This window comes from Cryptomeria japonica, chromosome 9 (genome assembly GCF_030272615.1).
Source record: "Cryptomeria japonica chromosome 9, Sugi_1.0, whole genome shotgun sequence".
Lineage (NCBI taxonomy): Eukaryota > Viridiplantae > Streptophyta > Pinopsida > Cupressales > Cupressaceae > Cryptomeria > Cryptomeria japonica.
Window position 1 is genome coordinate 747,429,357 of NC_081413.1, and position 23,447 is coordinate 747,452,803.

General features: G+C 38.3%; 1 protein-coding gene across 3 annotated transcripts in view; it reads left to right on the top strand.

Annotated features, from left to right (window-relative positions):
- The window catches only part of LOC131064657 (protein GRIP), a 289,846-nt gene that overhangs the window by 143,138 nt on the left and 123,261 nt on the right, over positions 1-23,447 (top strand). For all 3 annotated transcript variants that reach the window (XM_059211056.1, XM_059211057.1, XM_059211058.1), the window contains 3 exons: positions 2,453-2,539; positions 2,661-2,741; positions 8,035-8,160. In XM_059211056.1, coding sequence (XP_059067039.1) covers positions 2,453-2,539; positions 2,661-2,741; positions 8,035-8,160 — 294 coding nt within the window. The remainder of the gene's footprint in view (positions 1-2,452; positions 2,540-2,660; positions 2,742-8,034; positions 8,161-23,447) is intronic.

The following is a 23,447-nucleotide window of genomic DNA, read 5'->3' on the forward strand; positions in this document are numbered from 1 at the left end:
AGGATTCGTCATATCTTTGATTATAATCGCCATATTGCTGTTATAAACTTTCAATCTATGTGTTGTAAATTTGTGATTGTGATTCCATTTGAAGTTTCTAAGAAATCATCAACCTCTGCGGTGAAAGAGGAATAAAATATTTATCTATGTCATGTATTCAAACAGTCTTGATATTTTCAGTTCACTCAAATTATTTCATACTTGTCACATGGTGATGGGCAAGTATTAGTCACCTTTCCTACTTTCAGGTCAAAAGCATACCTTGTAATATCCTAGTTATTATTTTGTTTTTTGATTTTGAAGGCCAACAATAAACATCAACAAGAAGTTAACCTGTTAAGGTTAGAAATCATAAACTGAAACATGCTGGGAAAGTAACCCTTACACTTTTTGATCACCAAGTGTCCAATGTGGGAAGGTGAGAGCATACGGTGTTGAGGGGATCATTAGCTTAAGAAACTGAAACACAATGCAATGCTTGGGCGGCAAGCCAACCCCTTCCGCTTATCCAGCAGAAAAACAAGGAAACTTGGCAGTGAACCAGCCAAGTAAGATACACAAAAATAAGAATCACTCAACCGCAATATTTCAGTGGGAGGACTGCAATTACATAACAACCTCAACTTGATCGTTTATGTAGTGGGAGGACCATTACACATAGCTATCACTCGACCACTTATGCAGTGGGAGGATTGAAATTACAATTTTGCTTAATAGTAGGCGGCAAGCCAGCCTCTTCCACTTTTTCAGCGGGATGAGAGTTACAAAGCAGAACTGGTTAGTAGTACTACTACCTAACCTTACAAAAATGGAGATAAGAGAAAGAGAGTAATGCAGATTATTCCCATAAGAACATAAATTTCTGCTACAACCAATCTGCAGGCTGGAATTACAAACCAGCAGCCTATGAAAACTCTAAAAAGCTCATAACTCCCTCAATACACATCCAAATCACTCCAAACCAGTCCTAAACCCACACTAGATCAATTACAATAAAATCCAACCCAAGCCATGTTACCAAAAACCCCTCATTAATTTGGCACACATCCCAATGCAAACAGAAAACCCATGCCTAGCCTAAGAATTTCGGTTTGGTCTAGGAAATTCAAAACTCAATTAAAATTGCTATAAACTCACAAAATGTATCGCCATTGCTGGGAAGGAGGATAGAGCTGATACCCATAACCGTCAGTTGCTTCAGCAAAGAGGTGTGATCGAAAATGTACTTCAGCCACATGCAAAACAGCAAGTCTCCAGAAACGCTTCAACACCAAGAATGACTATGGCAAGCTCTGAGAATGTAGTAGAATACAACACATAGCTAGGTACTATGTTTCAAGTACAAAACCGAGAAGCACTAGGGAGACGCACTCCGAAGCCTCAAGTTTTGTCGCCAAACCGGTAGCATAACATTACAAGTTTTCAAGATGAAGCAAATGGGAGCCCAAGGCTCTTATTTATAACTTCTCACCATCAAATCCAAATGCAAATTCCTTCAAACTCAACTTCTTTCATTTGCATTTCATTCCACCCCACGTGGACCCCAAGAGTGGCGCCATATTCTTAATTCAACCCTCATGCCAAAAAGCATGGACCCATGATATTCACTCGGCAAACATTAGAGAAAAGTCATAAAATAATATCTCTCAATAATTTCGACATCCCCTTATTAAACATGAAATTCGCCAAATACTTAGGAAATAATAGACATTAATCCCAAATTCAATAAATCAGTAGCAATTAATCAGATTAATTAAATATTAAACCTTAGGATAAGGAAATAATATTTAATTATGTCACATATGACTCCCGTACTGATTACTGTCAGGACCAGGATGAAACTGAGCCAGGAAGACCACTGAACTGCTGCAGGATCAGGACCTTGTTCACTGCCAGAAATAGAATTATGCCACACAGCCACTTACTAAAAATAGTAAGTCAAGAACTAATGCTCTGAAAAGCATGATCTTCACGCCCAGTGACAGAGCATGGAGAGCTCAGTAGGACAGTATCACCAAAATAGCCATTCCCTGACTTACTAAAAATAGTAAGTCCTCGCTTCATCAATGCTGGACCCTCATTCTTCATTCCACCTAGCCTACGGGTCTCAGGAATAGGCTAATGGACCACTGGAAGGTCGTCAATGAGAAGGGGACATTACATACCTAAATTCATATATTTAAAAATCATAAAAATAATTCATAAGTGGGAGCTGTATCACATTAAAATTCAGAGGGTAATAAAATTATCATTGTTAGCCCAACTGTTAGTCAGATAGTGTTTCTCTGTTTTGGGTTGAGAGAGTCATTTGATTGCAAATTTTGAGAGACACAATTTGTTAACTAACAGCTAGAAAGCTTGAATGTTCGTTTTGTAAAATTGGAACTTTATCATTGTTAATATTTTCTTTGCTTTTTGTTAAAGAGTTTCCTTGCACTTTTCTATTGGGTAGGTGTTGCAGGAGACACAGAATTCATTAAAATTATTGGAGGAAAAGAACCAAGCATCCCTTTTAGAACTTAGTGCAAAAAATCAAAAGGTAATTTTCTGTGTAGAGGCCATAGTTGTCTTGCCAGTATTTATTGTTAAGTTCTTCCCATGAGGACTTTAACCAGGGTGTTTTCTTATCTATTCTTATCTATATGCTGTAATTTTTGCAGATTGTGGAGAGCTTTGAATCTCAGTTGGCTGATGCAACATTGGAAAGTAGAAAATTAACTGAATCTATAGCAAAGCAACGGGTAAAATTCACAATAAATTTAGCAAAATATGATGGGCATTTTATTACAAATGTGGTTCGAAGAGAAAAGTTTTTATATAGAGCTCTTTTACTTATGAGGTTTCATAAATTTTGTAATTGATAATAAGTTAATTAAAAGAGATTTCAAGTTTCTGTAGTCCATCAAATTTGTAATGTCTGATGAATTTATACCTGTTTTTAATATTTTATCTTAGAAGAATTTCTTGCAAATATGTATTGATTTTGATAGCATTTGCTGTTGCTTACTGATTGTTTTTTGTGTGAAATGTTCCGTGGTTGTATGAATAATGTGAAGTTGTTCTCTGAAGTAAAGATGTGATGCATATATGTAAGTCCTAATTATTTCAGCAGGGGATCCGGACATTGTTGCCAATTAAATTATTTTTTCGAATTGTGTAGTTCTTTCAGACCACCACCGTCCATCTACATATAGAATATAATAAATTATCACTGGTTTTGGGCCATGAAATGCTAGTCATGTCCATTTTCAAATATCAAACCTGCTTGGCATGATATTGACTAAGGCAATTCTTATGCTACCATGTAATAAAAGGTAGGGTATACCAGCACTACCACAAGATTGGTTGAACATGCATGGCCTTTGTGTATTTCTAGACTAGAGTATCTTAAAACTTCATGATCTTCACTGTGACTTGCCCATAGACTCTTCATATGATTCACTTGTCTCAGAAACCTTCAATATGAAGCTTTCCTCAACACAGCTATGAGGGTTTACTCTGTATCTGTTATCGTTTTTTATAGGTTAGTTCCTGTACGTCTATTTCTTTGTTTTTCTTGCTTAACTATGTTTGCTTTGAGTCAAGGGTCCTTTTCGCCTTGGTTATATTTCATGGGGCTTTCTTTTCTTGGACCAAATTTGTATTTCTCAAGAAGATTGAAGCATTTAAAAAACTTCTTCAGTGGTTTTGTAGAGACTTGCCTTAACTCTTTTCATTTACTTGTCATGCTGGGGAGAAATAAATAGAAATGGAGTCCTGTTGGTAGTATGTCTCTTAAACAGAGTCAACGTTAAACCACAGTCCTAGTTGCTTTTGCTTTGTGCATTAAAATTTTTAGATTGACTTCATATGTGACTTCCTTTGTCAAGCCCTTTGAGACACTGCCCTTGAATTGTTTCCCCACACTTTTCTTCCTTGCTCTCCTTACCTCCATGGCTCCTGCCCTATGAATTGGTGAGCTAATGATGAATGAAATCTCTCCATCAAATGCTCCCATTTTCACTATCTCATGACCTTCCATCTGTGCCCTCCATCTATCAAGATTATCCCTGTTTTCGCTATTGCAAGAATTGTGATATACTTGCTTCTCGACATCTTGCCCTCCTTGCTGATCTTCACCACTCCCTGAAACATATTTGGTGTACTTTTCTTCCAAGGAAACCTGCAGGTATAGCCTCTGACATTTGCCCCACATTGTTGGTTTCATATGCTAGCTCTCTTTAGGATGTGCCCAATCAACCTGCTATCGTGGCCCCCACTTCACTGCCTTCTTTGTTATGATATTGTTTGAAAATAAATGCAAACATCTGGAAATACAAGACCACTTTGAGGGGCTGACGTCCAATAACTTTATAATAATATATGATTTGAAGTTATGATGATATGGACGAGAATCGTCTTCTTTATTTATAGTGATAACTATATAGGGACATATCTGTTCATCCTAATTAAGAGGGGTTAAAGTTGTAACTAAAACTAATGTTAAGGTTAAACGTGCTATGAGTGCTTATCCCTATTATACTTAAGAATACATTATATTAGAATCATAACACTCACATCCTCTTTGGAAAAGTGTTGCCCTCAATGCTTAGCAACTCCATAATTTTTTCAATGAATTTTTCATCATTCCATGTTTCATTATAGATAAAGATTTGGTCAAACAATACCAACACCAATTTGTGAAGAAATGGTTGAAATCTTAAATTTATGAGACTCTTTACGAGTGATCTTGTTGAACTCCTTGTAATGTGTGTAGTTTCTTCATGGCTTATCCTTTGTGTTAGCTAATCCTTGGGGATAAATAGGCACTTTTATTGAGATAAACGGTGCTCTATGGTATCAATTCAATGTTATAATCATGGTCTTTGATTTGGAGTAAACCCTTGGGTTTTTGTAATGCTTCTTGATGGTGTTGAATGATCTGTTGAAGCTTTGATTGATCTTTAGTTTTTACATCTCATGCTTCTACAAAATGTAGTTGTGCCCTTATGCTATAAGAACTTATCTTAAGCGATTTGTCCATCTTGTGGAGCTAATAATTTGATTTGGTGGTGATTGTATCCATATCAATTTATTGTCTTTCCTAGTGTAGTAAAAGTAGTGAATAATTCTTCAAAATTGAAGGATAATGTTCCTAATTGTCTAAGCCATTGCACTCCTAAAACTACATTTGTTCCTCCGATTGGAATAGTAAACATTTCAGAGTTTACATGATAATCTCCAATTGGAAGTTTTATATGATGACATTTACCGCCGTAAGAGAGTTTTTCTCATCAACTATTATGGCTTGGAAGTTAGTGACTGGATAGACAAAACAATTGAGTTCATTAGCCAATTTTCTATTAGTAAAGTTGTGTGTCTTACTTGTATCAACCAACATTGTTAAACGCTTTAAGCGTTTATGGTTTGGTTGTGCCATTCAATACATTTAGGGAGATAGTATTGCTTTCTTCCTCGCTTAAATTTGCATGCTCTAGTTCCATATTTGGTTCTTCTATAGTTAGTTCTCACTCTTCTTCAAAATCATTCTCAATAATTTTTAGTCTATTCTCATTATTATCACACTTATGGCTCCTAGATCATATGCTATCGCAATGGCAACATAGACGTTTTTCTCTTTTGTCAACCTCTTGTTTAGAAGATTGTTTAGTTATTTGTCTGGGGTTAAGGGAGTTCACCTGATTTTTGTTAATAAGATTAATTACATTTCCATCTTTCCATCCTATAATTTGACCTTGCGTAGATCTACTAGTGGTGAATTTTTGTTGCTCAATATGGAATGCTTGTTGCATAGCTTTTCTAATTGTGCAAGGTTCCAACAAACAAACATCATCTTTAATTTGTTCAGTAAATTCATTGGTTTCGATTTGTAGCCTTATGAGTCTAATTTTTCAATCTCATATGCTTAGCATTATATTCAGCGATAGACCTTAATTATTTAAAATTTGTTAGTTGTGTAGCATCAGTTCCAGTCCACGGTTTCTCACAGAGGGTTGCTAAATTATTACTAAACTCTTTCCAGCTAAGCATTTTCATTTTCTTGTCACCCATCCTCCATTGGTACCATGGATAAGGTTTTGATTCTAAATATAGAGAGGCAATGCCAACCATTGCCTTGTTTGGAATATTATGAAGTTCCATGTATTGTTTCATGAATTTTATCCATGAAGGTAAATTTGTATAATTGAACTAATGAATGCCTATTTTGGATGGATTTAATTTTTATTCTTGAAAAGGTTTTTCTATCTCTTGATTTTGTCTATCAGAGTTCTATCCACCTTGGTGGTTTTGTTGGTGCCTTAATTCTAGCAATATTTTTTATTAAAACATATCTAAACCACCATATAAGGATGTTGCAGTTGAGTCTTATAAATTTTCCTGTATAAAATTTATTATGGTTTCACATCTTTGTGGGATTTTTCCCTCAATTTAAGGTGGTGGACAATAAAAAGGGTCCTTGGAGTTAGTATTTGTGGAAAAGTCTTCTAATCCTAAAGATGACTCGGCTTCAATTTTGCTTTTATTTTGTACTCTAGATTATTTCTTAATCTTAAGGAAGGATAGTATTTGTTGTGATTTGTAACCATAAAATTTTAAAACATGGGTTGTGAGTCATGACAGAATTTTCTATTCCTATTTTGACCATTTTCTGATCACTAAATTAAGGAATGCATTTTGTATTGAAGAATAAATTACAAAGTGGTAACCCCACCCAATTGTTCATAAGCTTTCCAGAAATATATTTTCTTAAAGTTTTTGAAATTTGCAGCTTGTTGGGCAAATTAATGGAAAAAAGAGTCCAATAACTTGCATAAAACTTACTGTAAAACTCCAAATTTATATTTGAACCTATATTTGGTGTATACCTCTAAACCCCCCAAAAAATCAACTTCAAATTAACAATGGGAAGATATGGGAGAAACAAAAATATTGGCCTAAATTGTAGCTCTGATAATAAAATTTATGGTAAAACTCAAATTTTTTATCTAAACTTGTATTTGGCATATGCTTATGAACCGAGAAAAAATTAGGCTTCAATTGAGAATGGTGTGTATGTTATAGTAGAAACAAAAATATTTGCTTGAATGGTTGCTCTAATATTACTTTGTTATGGTGTTTTGAAAAAATAAATACAGAAATAAGAAAAATAGCGGACCACTTCAAGGGGGTGACCTCTAACAATCAGATTGTAATACATGATTTTTTTTTCTGTTAAGTATAGTTAATCAAAAGTGAACAGATTAAATTATAAGGAGCTGCTGCTCCAGATCGTCTCAGTAAAGATCACGTATCAAACTGTAGCATAATAACTCTAACGTTTTTACAACTGAGAAAATACTAAATCAAGTGAACTTATCCATCATCTAGTCCCATGAACCTATAATGTTATTGCTACATTTCGCTTTATCTCTAGAAGCAAATCTCTAGCATATGCGTGATGTTCTCCATGTTGAGAGTGGGATCATTACAAGTGTGTTTATATTGACTCATGAGAGTCGTCTATTGATCCTTGAGTACAAAAACATTGCGTTTTCAAATCTTAAGCTCATTCTTCATTCTTTTATCTTTTAATTTGGATCAACGACAATATTGTTAATTAGGTTTTGTACTAAATTCTTTCTTCAAAGGCTTACTTATTTAGAGTCCTTTCTAAATTGAGTATCGATTATATTATTATTATAATGACTTTTATAGATTACATTTTACCCAATCAATTTTCTTTTTTCTGCACACTGTTTTATACGATTGAGTTAAAGCATCATTTACTGGATAGGATTGGTTTGCCCTTTATTGTATAATAAAATCTGGTGGTATGCTCTGTATCTTTGGTAAGGAATGGCAGCAACAATGAAAATGGTCCTATCCTCATCTATCTTTCCATTTTATTCCTTTAAAATAATCTTTAATGGTGTTATTGTCTAATTCAAATTATCAGAAATAAAAAGTCCTTACATTACCACTATACAAGTAGTCAGATGTATGCTTGTCTTTCGGCAGAATTTTTATGCGACTTACTGCTTGTCTTGTTAACAGGCACAATTGGCTGACAGAGAATCAAAACTTGCAGAGTTGGAAGCAACTTCTACGGGTGAGGTAGCAAGGCTTAGAGCTGCTTTAGAAGCAGCAAAAGGAGATGTTATCCGTATAAAGCAGGAACAAGTAAGCACAAACAATATATTCTGATGCAAAATTTGTTTGTATCTAGTTTCAATTTTTATATGCCTTTCTAAAGTTTTTGCCATCATTTGCATTGGAAAGCTATGCACTTTGATCATATAAGAATTCAATATTTGAGATATAGAAGAGAATTTGCCATATATTTTTAATAGATTGTTGCAAGTCAGTGGTGGATTCAAACCTGTTGATGATAATTACCAATGAATCTTATAACTTGGTGTGCTTGCAAGTAAGGAAACTAATGTCACTGGTAAAGTAGATTCCAATGAATCTTACATGCTTTTTGTTTCCTCTACTTCTTTTTTGTCCATAGGACTGTTAAATTATATGAAAAGAATTAACCTATGTTACTAGGTTTGCCCATTTAGTCTTGTATATATCAAAAATACAGTTTTGATATGGGTTCGAGATTAAAATGGCCCTAGGTTTGTTAGACATAGTTGAATAGATTTGTCATTGATGTCAAAAAGAGATATGCAGATTTGTCATTGCTATTCAGGTTGACATTGTCCTCTGGATGCTTTGAAGGGGCTGAGCAGTTCCTTATTGTCTGGAAGGGTTACAACATGATTTACTGCTTTTGAATATTGATTATCAATCAAATAAGAACTTCTTTAATGCTGTAATTGCTTGGCTGTTATCGAGAGTAATCTTCAGCACATCTTTATTATCATGACTCTTTTATGAAAATCACTGGTAAACAGAACAATGGATTCCTTTTGGATGTACACAGGCGACTTTGTTGATACGAGCATGTATAAGATCATAAATGTTATCATCTGTGACTGGAATAAATGTTTTTGATTCAAATCATAAAGTAATCAAGCACGGTTGGCATGGGATTTTTATATAGATAGTTGGGTGATTGCTTAGGGTTGTGTTGTGACGTTTTCACACATCGCCCCATTGCAAATGGGGACCCATGTTTTTTTTTTTGCTCGTTTTGTTCGTTTTCGCTTTGCTTTTTCTAGGGTTTTGTTAGTTTGTTAGTTGTCTGGATTTAGGGTCAAGCCTTAGAGTTTTAAATTTTGCCTTTTCAAGCCAAAATCCAGTCAGTTTTGGGAGCTTTTGAATTTCCTTTTCTAGAATGCAAATTTTGAATGCAATGAATTCGCCAGAATGGTCTAATTTTCAATTGGAATGTTGATGCAGAGTCTAAATTTGTCTAAGTGTTGACCGTCAATATGAATTTTTGTCTGATTGAATATTTTGACCAAATTTTGACTTTTTTGAAGTTTGATCCTGGGCATTGGAATTGATTTGTTTTCGCCTCGTGAAGTGTTAAAATGTGAAAAATCTTGTTATTTTGGCCTGTAGGAGCAAAATCGCTCCTGTCCCTCAGTGAAGGACGGGAGCTCAATTTCAAATATCTCATCATCCTTGCAGAGTCCAGACAAATTTTACGTTTGAAGTGATGGAGAACGGCGAGATCTTTCCATTGAATATAAATTGAAGATTTTCATGAGCACAGAAATGCCCCCAGGAGGAAAATCGCTCCTGTCCCTCAGTGAAGGACCGGAGCTACAATTCAAATTTCGTCTTGTCCTTGCAAGATTTTGAAAGTTTAATGATTTGAGGACGTCCGAAGGAAGATACTTTGCCAAATGAATATAATTTGAGATGCAAAAACGAAGGAGAATGACCTATATTGACCAAATCGCTCCTGTCCCTCTCCAAGGGACCAGGGCGAGGTACCTTGTAGCTCTCGTCCCTCTCCCAGGGACCAGAGCGATTTCCTTCATTATGCAAAATCCAGACAAAGGTCAAGGCAAGTTTACGTTCAAAAACAAGGAAGAACATGAGATGAATGCATTGAATATAAATTGAAGATTTTTGGGACGTCCATACCAATGCTAAATGCCTAGTTCGCTCCTGTCCCTCTCCAAGGGACCAGAGCGATTTTTGATATAATTACCTCTTTTTGGAAAATTACAAACAATGTCAAGGCATGGGCGGATAGAGTGAAGAAGGACGACTCCGTTGAATATAAACTTGGAACCTGGCAAAGTAAGATGAAGGCCACAAAGGAAGGATCGCTCCTGTCCCTCTCCAAGGGACCAGGGCGATACAATGGTGAAGATACGTCCCTCTCAAGTTCAAGGTCGTCCCTCCAAAGTTCGAGCCCGATCCAAGCCAGGACGAAAGGTGGCGAGGACATTTCAAGGCGCTTTCATCATGCGCAAACACTCAAAGGACGTTAAAATGAAGAAATTGACACCCTATAACATAGATCGCTCCTGTCCCTTAGGAAGGGACCAAGGCGATGTTAGATGCATTGGCCATTTCATGCAAAATTTACGTAAGGACAAGACATTGCAATGTTTTAGAGGGTCCATGGTATGGTAAAAGGATGATAAACAAGAGTTTTGAACGTGAAATGATCATTATTTTGAGCATGGAGACTATATCGCTCCTGTCCCTCTCCAAGGGACCAGGGCGATTTGCTTTGGATTCCTTGTTTTGCTTCAAGATCAAGCTAAGTCAAGACGTCTTAAGGTAGCATATGGTCCAAGGCATCGTTTGAAGATAATTCGCAAAAGTGTTGAACGTCCAAACATTGCCAAATAATGTAAAAGCCTCACATCGCTCCTGTCCTTTGGACAAGGACCAAGGCGATATCATCAAAAGCACGCACGTTCCTTCAAAGATCAAAGCGAAGCAAGGTTAGGTAAGGTGAAGGACGACGTTTGAAGGGCATTACAATGAAGATCGAAGTGCAAAGTTGACAAGGTCAAGGAAAGGACATGGATCGCTCCTGTCCCTCTCCAAGGGACAAGGGCGATGATCCCTTTAATACACTCAAAACTTCATGCGAGCAAATGGAATAAGCGCAAAAGACACGAACAAAGGATGCTATTTATACCCCCATTTTCATTTCATTTGTAATAGTCAGTTAATAGAGAATAGAGTTAAGAGTGAAATAGAGAGATTAGAATTGTAAGCAATTTTTATTTTGTAGCAAGATTGAGTCTTGAAGAGAGAAGTTCAAGCAATTGTTGTATATGATGACTTGGAAATCAATAAAATATTGAAGTTATGGTGTTTTGTTGCAAGTTTCTTGAGTTATCTTCATGGTTGTTGGATGTACTTGAATCACGCTCAATCAAAGTAGTTTGTTAATTAGAAAGACTAAGTGTGAGATTTGATATTTGGTAGGACTCGCAATCCAAACCACTAGCTTCTTGCTGATTGTAGGAACGCCTTGTGTGGTCGACTGGAAAACACCTTGAGTCCTTCACCTTCAAGCATTTTCGTATCTAGGATATGTACCTTCGTAGTAGTGTCCTTGGTCTTTGATGCATTGAACATCATTATTACCTTAGAAGATCGCACTAATTTCAGTTGAGTTGTTGTCTTATGGCGAAATTGAAATTGGTTGAGTCTTGCCAAATCTCATCCATGCTAAGTCGTTCATAGGGTTAGGCTAGATTAGACCTCTTAAGCCCTATCTTTTTCCATTTTTTTTGAAAGTTCCTTTTAGATTAGTGAAACCTTCGAACTATTGAATCCGTAAGAAGCCTTGAAGGAAACAGCAAATCACATCATACCACTAAAAAGGCTTGTCCACACGTGGAGACCCCACTAAAAGAACCTTGGAGTCTACCTAACTGATCCTTTACGCGAATCTTCAGCAGTTAGAGACTATTTTCTCAAGAGAGGATAAGATACCCTTAGGTATTTTATTCTGTGTTAGGCTGTGTATAAAACACACGTCAACAGAATTGGCGCTAGAAGGAGGGCTTGTACGTGAACTCCAGATTCTATCACTTCAAATTTACGGAGGTTATCTCAAGAGCTTTTGTCCCTCCTCCCGCGCACAACAGAATTGGCGCTAGAAGGAGGGCTGAGCATTTGAACGTCAGATCCTGAGGAGCGCCTGACAGTGAACACGAACTCTTGAATCCAAGGAAGATCAGTGGAAAGCTTTTTCTCAAACACTCGAAGGAAGGTGACCGTTGGGTCGTCAGTTGGACTTACGCGAGAAGGAATCAAGCTGGAACCAGTTGAACGTTCAAGTTGAATCTGAGATATTCAAGATCTCTCTTATTCCAGAAAATCCAAAAAAAGTGAAAAATAGAAAATCCAAAAAAAAGTGAAAAATAGAAAACCCAAAAAAAAAAAATTGAAAAATCAAAAATCAAAAAAGAAAGATTTCTCAATGGAGCGGCAACAGTTTCACGAGGAGCAACAAGTTGATTTTCCTGAACTTTGGTGGAGATTAGATACGCAACTTTATCCACGCAAATTGTCCGAGTTTGCAAGACCAGGGCAGTGTCGAGTCCACGAGACAGAGGAACATGATGAAATGCATTGCTTGAAATACTTATCAAGGATGGAATCGGCAGCGCAGGGAAAAATCTTCTTTTGGGATGTCCCCAGGCCAGAAACAGAAGAAGGCAACTTTAGTGTCCCAGAGAGTAAGGATCCTCTTCTAAGCTTCATGTGGATGATCGAGAGTCAGCTCATTTTGGACGGTGAAGTGCGTCTTGAAAACATATTGCTACCATTGTGGTGTAGAATTCACAACTCACCTCACTCTGAATTTACTTGCTCAGTATGTGAAATGGCTATCAATCAAGTCAGAAACCAGTTTGGAATGCCAACTTTGTCCGAGGAAGAGTGTATTATGAACAAATCTTGGGGTGCACATCTCGCGACTGAATTTAGGAGAACCTATGAACAGGACATTGCTCCAACATCTGAATGTGAGAAGGATCAAGTGTACGTTGACGATACCAATGCACCTGATGATCAATGTATTACAATGGATAGCTCGCCATGCCTTGCACCTGAAAAGGAATACTATGAAACAAAAGTTGAAGAATTAGTTGAGAGTATTCAAGCAGTGATAAAGGAAGATCCAGGAGTTGAACAAGCAATTAAAGAAGAGGACGACTCATTCCTTGAAGAATTCTCACTTATGCTACAAGAGGAGATCCTTGAGATTGAATTGCAGGAGTTTTCAAATGTTCTCATTGAAGAAGACAATCAAGTTGAGATATTGAATGAAGAATCACAAATCATCATAAGTGAGCCCAGATATGAAGAACAATTCAAAGGGGCGCTTGAAGATTTCATCACCATTATGCTATTTGAGGGAGCATTGAAGGATCTTGTAGAAGAAACACAAATGGAATTACTACCAAAATTTTTTCTAGATAAGCAAGTTACTGGGAGTGATATGATCCACCATCAGCTCCGACCTCCCGAGACTATACTTGAAGAAGAAAGGCCACTTGAGATTATCTTTGATCCACTAGAGGAGATGTTTGAAGCTCAATCCATCAAGGAGACTCTCATTTTTGAAGATATGCTAACAAAATTTCATGAAAATGCCTGGTTTATGCAAGATATCTCAGTGAAAACAGAGAATCTTGAGCTATTCGAGGGGGCGCTGAGCTTGTTTCAAGAGGAACTTCCTAATCAAGATCAACATATTGCGAATGCTCGTGGAATGATTCATCACCAATGGCGACCTCCTGAAGCAGCCGGTGACCTCGCTTCCGACAATGCAGTGCTGTTTGAGCCTGAACCATGCCAGGTTGTCTCTTTCCTTAATCCTAGCTTTGAAAGTTATTATGATTTTGATTATGGGGATTTTGGGAAAACAACTTGCATCTGGATTGATCATGGTCCTAATGAATTACCTCAGTTGATCATTTTGAGTGAAAACTTGCTTGAGTATGAGAGATGCATGGTGAGAGTTTGCCTTTCTGTATTCAAGGATGAATTTGCCCGATTGAGAACCATCACGTTTGCCATGCTCTTGTTGCACAATCTGAGAAATCATGTAAAGTCATGTGTATATTTTGCTTCTTTGAGTCGTGTCGAGTCTGGGACTCTTGTATATAGGTTTAGAGTAGGTTTTCTTTTCGCGTTTTAGGTTAGAGGTCTTTTGAGCCTTGTTCTGGTTTGCCTTGAGTCATTTGACTCATGATCTAGCGTGGCTCAGGTAGTTTAGTAGTTTGCTTTTGGTGTGCGTTTTAGTTTAGTTTGCTTTTGGTGTGCGTTTTAGTTTAGTTTGCTTTGGGTCGGTTTGTCGGTCGGTTTGCTTTAGTTTAGGTGTCTTGAGTGGGAGTCTCCATCTTGTAAGGGGGCGTTTGTGTTGTTGCCCGCACACTGGCAATATCTTGGATCTTATGTTAGACTCCTTTCTTAGATATCTATTCATGAAGTGTTTGGAATCCGAGGTTGTTCCTCTTTAGTTTTATCATCTGATTAGGACCTGTATTTGACTTGGAAGGGAATCATTTTCTGTGTCTTGATGCCGACATTTGTTGATTACTATATCTTCACACATTAATAGACTCCGAGTCATTATGGTTTTCAGGCAAAGCTGTGATTGGTGAAAAATCTAAAATCTGGCTTCAGCGCCACCGCAATCCTCAAACCCTAGTAAGCTTCACTGCTTACGAGCCAAAGGAATTGACGAAGAGAAAAAGCAATATCAAAAGGAAAAAATGAGAAAAATGAGAAAATGAAAGAGAAAAATGAGAAAAAAATGAAATGAAATGAAATATCAAAATTGGCTAAAGGGAATATGCGAGTAACTCCATCGGGGCTATAGACGCCTGGCTGGCAATGGAGCAATGTTCGTGAGCTTGCGGCGATAACCTCGTCGGGACTATGGACGTCTGACTGGCAGCGAGGCTCTATCCAGGATGCTTTCGAAGTTCAGATAAACTACGTAGCTAATCACAGGGGAACCTGAAAGTTATAGTTGTCTTGTCGAGAGGAATGAATACACTTGCACACACCTGGGTAATCAAAGACTAAGTGTCTAGATATGGTTAAAGATTCTCCTTCTACTTTGAGTGCATTTTCTAATCTCTTGATGAGCTAAGTTGAATTTTCCAGAGGTTCTAGGTGTCGATTGAGTCTTTATCTCTGAAATGTTTTTCAACATTTATTCAAGGTGGCGCTAGATGTTGTGACGTTTTCACACATCGCCCCATTGCAAATGGGGACCCATGTTTTTTTTTTTGCTCGTTTTGTTCGTTTTCGCTTTGCTTTTTCTAGGGTTTTGTTAGTTTGTTAGTTGTCTGGATTTAGGGTCAAGCCTTAGAGTTTTAAATTTTGCCTTTTCAAGCCAAAATCCAGTCAGTTTTGGGAGCTTTTGAATTTCCTTTTCTAGAATGCAAATTTTGAATGCAATGAATTCGCCAGAATGGTCTAATTTTCAATTGGAATGTTGATGCAGAGTCTAAATTTGTCTAAGTGTTGACCGTCAATATGAATTTTTGTCTGATTGAATATTTTGACCAAATTTTGACTTTTTTGAAGTTTGATCCTGGGCATTGGAATTGATTTGTTTTCGCCTCGTGAAGTGTTAAAATGTGAAAAATCTTGTTATTTTGGCCTGTAGGAGCAAAATCGCTCCTGTCCCTCAGTGAAGGACGGGAGCTCAATTTCAAATATCTCATCATCCTTGCAGAGTCCAGACAAATTTTACGTTTGAAGTGATGGAGAACGGCGAGATCTTTCCATTGAATATAAATTGAAGATTTTCATGAGCACAGAAATGCCCCCAGGAGGAAAATCGCTCCTGTCCCTCAGTGAAGGACCGGAGCTACAATTCAAATTTCGTCTTGTCCTTGCAAGATTTTGAAAGTTTAATGATTTGAGGACGTCCGAAGGAAGATACTTTGCCAAATGAATATAATTTGAGATGCAAAAACGAAGGAGAATGACCTATATTGACCAAATCGCTCCTGTCCCTCTCCAAGGGACCAGGGCGAGGTACCTTGTAGCTCTCGTCCCTCTCCCAGGGACCAGAGCGATTTCCTTCATTATGCAAAATCCAGACAAAGGTCAAGGCAAGTTTACGTTCAAAAACAAGGAAGAACATGAGATGAATGCATTGAATATAAATTGAAGATTTTTGGGACGTCCATACCAATGCTAAATGCCTAGTTCGCTCCTGTCCCTCTCCAAGGGACCAGAGCGATTTTTGATATAATTACCTCTTTTTGGAAAATTACAAACAATGTCAAGGCATGGGCGGATAGAGTGAAGAAGGACGACTCCGTTGAATATAAACTTGGAACCTGGCAAAGTAAGATGAAGGCCACAAAGGAAGGATCGCTCCTGTCCCTCTCCAAGGGACCAGGGCGATACAATGGTGAAGATACGTCCCTCTCAAGTTCAAGGTCGTCCCTCCAAAGTTCGAGCCCGATCCAAGCCAGGACGAAAGGTGGCGAGGACATTTCAAGGCGCTTTCATCATGCGCAAACACTCAAAGGACGTTAAAATGAAGAAATTGACACCCTATAACATAGATCGCTCCTGTCCCTTAGGAAGGGACCAAGGCGATGTTAGATGCATTGGCCATTTCATGCAAAATTTACGTAAGGACAAGACATTGCAATGTTTTAGAGGGTCCATGGTATGGTAAAAGGATGATAAACAAGAGTTTTGAACGTGAAATGATCATTATTTTGAGCATGGAGACTATATCGCTCCTGTCCCTCTCCAAGGGACCAGGGCGATTTGCTTTGGATTCCTTGTTTTGCTTCAAGATCAAGCTAAGTCAAGACGTCTTAAGGTAGCATATGGTCCAAGGCATCGTTTGAAGATAATTCGCAAAAGTGTTGAACGTCCAAACATTGCCAAATAATGTAAAAGCCTCACATCGCTCCTGTCCTTTGGACAAGGACCAAGGCGATATCATCAAAAGCACGCACGTTCCTTCAAAGATCAAAGCGAAGCAAGGTTAGGTAAGGTGAAGGACGACGTTTGAAGGGCATTACAATGAAGATCGAAGTGCAAAGTTGACAAGGTCAAGGAAAGGACATGGATCGCTCCTGTCCCTCTCCAAGGGACAAGGGCGATGATCCCTTTAATACACTCAAAACTTCATGCGAGCAAATGGAATAAGCGCAAAAGACACGAACAAAGGATGCTATTTATACCCCCATTTTCATTTCATTTGTAATAGTCAGTTAATAGAGAATAGAGTTAAGAGTGAAATAGAGAGATTAGAATTGTAAGCAATTTTTATTTTGTAGCAAGATTGAGTCTTGAAGAGAGAAGTTCAAGCAATTGTTGTATATGATGACTTGGAAATCAATAAAATATTGAAGTTATGGTGTTTTGTTGCAAGTTTCTTGAGTTATCTTCATGGTTGTTGGATGTACTTGAATCACGCTCAATCAAAGTAGTTTGTTAATTAGAAAGACTAAGTGTGAGATTTGATATTTGGTAGGACTCGCAATCCAAACCACTAGCTTCTTGCTGATTGTAGGAACGCCTTGTGTGGTCGACTGGAAAACACCTTGAGTCCTTCACCTTCAAGCATTTTCGTATCTAGGATATGTACCTTCGTAGTAGTGTCCTTGGTCTTTGATGCATTGAACATCATTATTACCTTAGAAGATCGCACTAATTTCAGTTGAGTTGTTGTCTTATGGCGAAATTGAAATTGGTTGAGTCTTGCCAAATCTCATCCATGCTAAGTCGTTCATAGGGTTAGGCTAGATTAGACCTCTTAAGCCCTATCTTTTTCCATTTTTTTTGAAAGTTCCTTTTAGATTAGTGAAACCTTCGAACTATTGAATCCGTAAGAAGCCTTGAAGGAAACAGCAAATCACATCATACCACTAAAAAGGCTTGTCCACACGTGGAGACCCCACTAAAAGAACCTTGGAGTCTACCTAACTGATCCTTTACGCGAATCTTCAGCAGTTAGAGACTATTTTCTCAAGAGAGGATAAGATACCCTTAGGTATTTTATTCTGTGTTAGGCTGTGTATAAAACACACGTCAACAGAATTGGCGCTAGAAGGAGGGCTTGTACGTGAACTCCAGATTCTATCACTTCAAATTTACGGAGGTTATCTCAAGAGCTTTTGTCCCTCCTCCCGCGCACAACAGAATTGGCGCTAGAAGGAGGGCTGAGCATTTGAACGTCAGATCCTGAGGAGCGCCTGACAGTGAACACGAACTCTTGAATCCAAGGAAGATCAGTGGAAAGCTTTTTCTCAAACACTCGAAGGAAGGTGACCGTTGGGTCGTCAGTTGGACTTACGCGAGAAGGAATCAAGCTGGAACCAGTTGAACGTTCAAGTTGAATCTGAGATATTCAAGATCTCTCTTATTCCAGAAAATCCAAAAAAAGTGAAAAATAGAAAATCCAAAAAAAAGTGAAAAATAGAAAACCCAAAAAAAAAAAATTGAAAAATCAAAAATCAAAAAAGAAAGATTTCTCAATGGAGCGGCAACAGTTTCACGAGGAGCAACAAGTTGATTTTCCTGAACTTTGGTGGAGATTAGATACGCAACTTTATCCACGCAAATTGTCCGAGTTTGCAAGACCAGGGCAGTGTCGAGTCCACGAGACAGAGGAACATGATGAAATGCATTGCTTGAAATACTTATCAAGGATGGAATCGGCAGCGCAGGGAAAAATCTTCTTTTGGGATGTCCCCAGGCCAGAAACAGAAGAAGGCAACTTTAGTGTCCCAGAGAGTAAGGATCCTCTTCTAAGCTTCATGTGGATGATCGAGAGTCAGCTCATTTTGGACGGTGAAGTGCGTCTTGAAAACATATTGCTACCATTGTGGTGTAGAATTCACAACTCACCTCACTCTGAATTTACTTGCTCAGTATGTGAAATGGCTATCAATCAAGTCAGAAACCAGTTTGGAATGCCAACTTTGTCCGAGGAAGAGTGTATTATGAACAAATCTTGGGGTGCACATCTCGCGACTGAATTTAGGAGAACCTATGAACAGGACATTGCTCCAACATCTGAATGTGAGAAGGATCAAGTGTACGTTGACGATACCAATGCACCTGATGATCAATGTATTACAATGGATAGCTCGCCATGCCTTGCACCTGAAAAGGAATACTATGAAACAAAAGTTGAAGAATTAGTTGAGAGTATTCAAGCAGTGATAAAGGAAGATCCAGGAGTTGAACAAGCAATTAAAGAAGAGGACGACTCATTCCTTGAAGAATTCTCACTTATGCTACAAGAGGAGATCCTTGAGATTGAATTGCAGGAGTTTTCAAATGTTCTCATTGAAGAAGACAATCAAGTTGAGATATTGAATGAAGAATCACAAATCATCATAAGTGAGCCCAGATATGAAGAACAATTCAAAGGGGCGCTTGAAGATTTCATCACCATTATGCTATTTGAGGGAGCATTGAAGGATCTTGTAGAAGAAACACAAATGGAATTACTACCAAAATTTTTTCTAGATAAGCAAGTTACTGGGAGTGATATGATCCACCATCAGCTCCGACCTCCCGAGACTATACTTGAAGAAGAAAGGCCACTTGAGATTATCTTTGATCCACTAGAGGAGATGTTTGAAGCTCAATCCATCAAGGAGACTCTCATTTTTGAAGATATGCTAACAAAATTTCATGAAAATGCCTGGTTTATGCAAGATATCTCAGTGAAAACAGAGAATCTTGAGCTATTCGAGGGGGCGCTGAGCTTGTTTCAAGAGGAACTTCCTAATCAAGATCAACATATTGCGAATGCTCGTGGAATGATTCATCACCAATGGCGACCTCCTGAAGCAGCCGGTGACCTCGCTTCCGACAATGCAGTGCTGTTTGAGCCTGAACCATGCCAGGTTGTCTCTTTCCTTAATCCTAGCTTTGAAAGTTATTATGATTTTGATTATGGGGATTTTGGGAAAACAACTTGCATCTGGATTGATCATGGTCCTAATGAATTACCTCAGTTGATCATTTTGAGTGAAAACTTGCTTGAGTATGAGAGATGCATGGTGAGAGTTTGCCTTTCTGTATTCAAGGATGAATTTGCCCGATTGAGAACCATCACGTTTGCCATGCTCTTGTTGCACAATCTGAGAAATCATGTAAAGTCATGTGTATATTTTGCTTCTTTGAGTCGTGTCGAGTCTGGGACTCTTGTATATAGGTTTAGAGTAGGTTTTCTTTTCGCGTTTTAGGTTAGAGGTCTTTTGAGCCTTGTTCTGGTTTGCCTTGAGTCATTTGACTCATGATCTAGCGTGGCTCAGGTAGTTTAGTAGTTTGCTTTTGGTGTGCGTTTTAGTTTAGTTTGCTTTTGGTGTGCGTTTTAGTTTAGTTTGCTTTGGGTCGGTTTGTCGGTCGGTTTGCTTTAGTTTAGGTGTCTTGAGTGGGAGTCTCCATCTTGTAAGGGGGCGTTTGTGTTGTTGCCCGCACACTGGCAATATCTTGGATCTTATGTTAGACTCCTTTCTTAGATATCTATTCATGAAGTGTTTGGAATCCGAGGTTGTTCCTCTTTAGTTTTATCATCTGATTAGGACCTGTATTTGACTTGGAAGGGAATCATTTTCTGTGTCTTGATGCCGACATTTGTTGATTACTATATCTTCACACATTAATAGACTCCGAGTCATTATGGTTTTCAGGCAAAGCTGTGATTGGTGAAAAATCTAAAATCTGGCTTCAGCGCCACCGCAATCCTCAAACCCTAGTAAGCTTCACTGCTTACGAGCCAAAGGAATTGACGAAGAGAAAAAGCAATATCAAAAGGAAAAAATGAGAAAAATGAGAAAATGAAAGAGAAAAATGAGAAAAAAATGAAATGAAATGAAATATCAAAATTGGCTAAAGGGAATATGCGAGTAACTCCATCGGGGCTATAGACGCCTGGCTGGCAATGGAGCAATGTTCGTGAGCTTGCGGCGATAACCTCGTCGGGACTATGGACGTCTGACTGGCAGCGAGGCTCTATCCAGGATGCTTTCGAAGTTCAGATAAACTACGTAGCTAATCACAGGGGAACCTGAAAGTTATAGTTGTCTTGTCGAGAGGAATGAATACACTTGCACACACCTGGGTAATCAAAGACTAAGTGTCTAGATATGGTTAAAGATTCTCCTTCTACTTTGAGTGCATTTTCTAATCTCTTGATGAGCTAAGTTGAATTTTCCAGAGGTTCTAGGTGTCGATTGAGTCTTTATCTCTGAAATGTTTTTCAACATTTATTCAAGGTGGCGCTAGATGTTGTGACGTTTTCACACATCGCCCCATTGCAAATGGGGACCCATGTTTTTTTTTTTGCTCGTTTTGTTCGTTTTCGCTTTGCTTTTTCTAGGGTTTTGTTAGTTTGTTAGTTGTCTGGATTTAGGGTCAAGCCTTAGAGTTTTAAATTTTGCCTTTTCAAGCCAAAATCCAGTCAGTTTTGGGAGCTTTTGAATTTCCTTTTCTAGAATGCAAATTTTGAATGCAATGAATTCGCCAGAATGGTCTAATTTTCAATTGGAATGTTGATGCAGAGTCTAAATTTGTCTAAGTGTTGACCGTCAATATGAATTTTTGTCTGATTGAATATTTTGACCAAATTTTGACTTTTTTGAAGTTTGATCCTGGGCATTGGAATTGATTTGTTTTCGCCTCGTGAAGTGTTAAAATGTGAAAAATCTTGTTATTTTGGCCTGTAGGAGCAAAATCGCTCCTGTCCCTCAGTGAAGGACGGGAGCTCAATTTCAAATATCTCATCATCCTTGCAGAGTCCAGACAAATTTTACGTTTGAAGTGATGGAGAACGGCGAGATCTTTCCATTGAATATAAATTGAAGATTTTCATGAGCACAGAAATGCCCCCAGGAGGAAAATCGCTCCTGTCCCTCAGTGAAGGACCGGAGCTACAATTCAAATTTCGTCTTGTCCTTGCAAGATTTTGAAAGTTTAATGATTTGAGGACGTCCGAAGGAAGATACTTTGCCAAATGAATATAATTTGAGATGCAAAAACGAAGGAGAATGACCTATATTGACCAAATCGCTCCTGTCCCTCTCCAAGGGACCAGGGCGAGGTACCTTGTAGCTCTCGTCCCTCTCCCAGGGACCAGAGCGATTTCCTTCATTATGCAAAATCCAGACAAAGGTCAAGGCAAGTTTACGTTCAAAAACAAGGAAGAACATGAGATGAATGCATTGAATATAAATTGAAGATTTTTGGGACGTCCATACCAATGCTAAATGCCTAGTTCGCTCCTGTCCCTCTCCAAGGGACCAGAGCGATTTTTGATATAATTACCTCTTTTTGGAAAATTACAAACAATGTCAAGGCATGGGCGGATAGAGTGAAGAAGGACGACTCCGTTGAATATAAACTTGGAACCTGGCAAAGTAAGATGAAGGCCACAAAGGAAGGATCGCTCCTGTCCCTCTCCAAGGGACCAGGGCGATACAATGGTGAAGATACGTCCCTCTCAAGTTCAAGGTCGTCCCTCCAAAGTTCGAGCCCGATCCAAGCCAGGACGAAAGGTGGCGAGGACATTTCAAGGCGCTTTCATCATGCGCAAACACTCAAAGGACGTTAAAATGAAGAAATTGACACCCTATAACATAGATCGCTCCTGTCCCTTAGGAAGGGACCAAGGCGATGTTAGATGCATTGGCCATTTCATGCAAAATTTACGTAAGGACAAGACATTGCAATGTTTTAGAGGGTCCATGGTATGGTAAAAGGATGATAAACAAGAGTTTTGAACGTGAAATGATCATTATTTTGAGCATGGAGACTATATCGCTCCTGTCCCTCTCCAAGGGACCAGGGCGATTTGCTTTGGATTCCTTGTTTTGCTTCAAGATCAAGCTAAGTCAAGACGTCTTAAGGTAGCATATGGTCCAAGGCATCGTTTGAAGATAATTCGCAAAAGTGTTGAACGTCCAAACATTGCCAAATAATGTAAAAGCCTCACATCGCTCCTGTCCTTTGGACAAGGACCAAGGCGATATCATCAAAAGCACGCACGTTCCTTCAAAGATCAAAGCGAAGCAAGGTTAGGTAAGGTGAAGGACGACGTTTGAAGGGCATTACAATGAAGATCGAAGTGCAAAGTTGACAAGGTCAAGGAAAGGACATGGATCGCTCCTGTCCCTCTCCAAGGGACAAGGGCGATGATCCCTTTAATACACTCAAAACTTCATGCGAGCAAATGGAATAAGCGCAAAAGACACGAACAAAGGATGCTATTTATACCCCCATTTTCATTTCATTTGTAATAGTCAGTTAATAGAGAATAGAGTTAAGAGTGAAATAGAGAGATTAGAATTGTAAGCAATTTTTATTTTGTAGCAAGATTGAGTCTTGAAGAGAGAAGTTCAAGCAATTGTTGTATATGATGACTTGGAAATCAATAAAATATTGAAGTTATGGTGTTTTGTTGCAAGTTTCTTGAGTTATCTTCATGGTTGTTGGATGTACTTGAATCACGCTCAATCAAAGTAGTTTGTTAATTAGAAAGACTAAGTGTGAGATTTGATATTTGGTAGGACTCGCAATCCAAA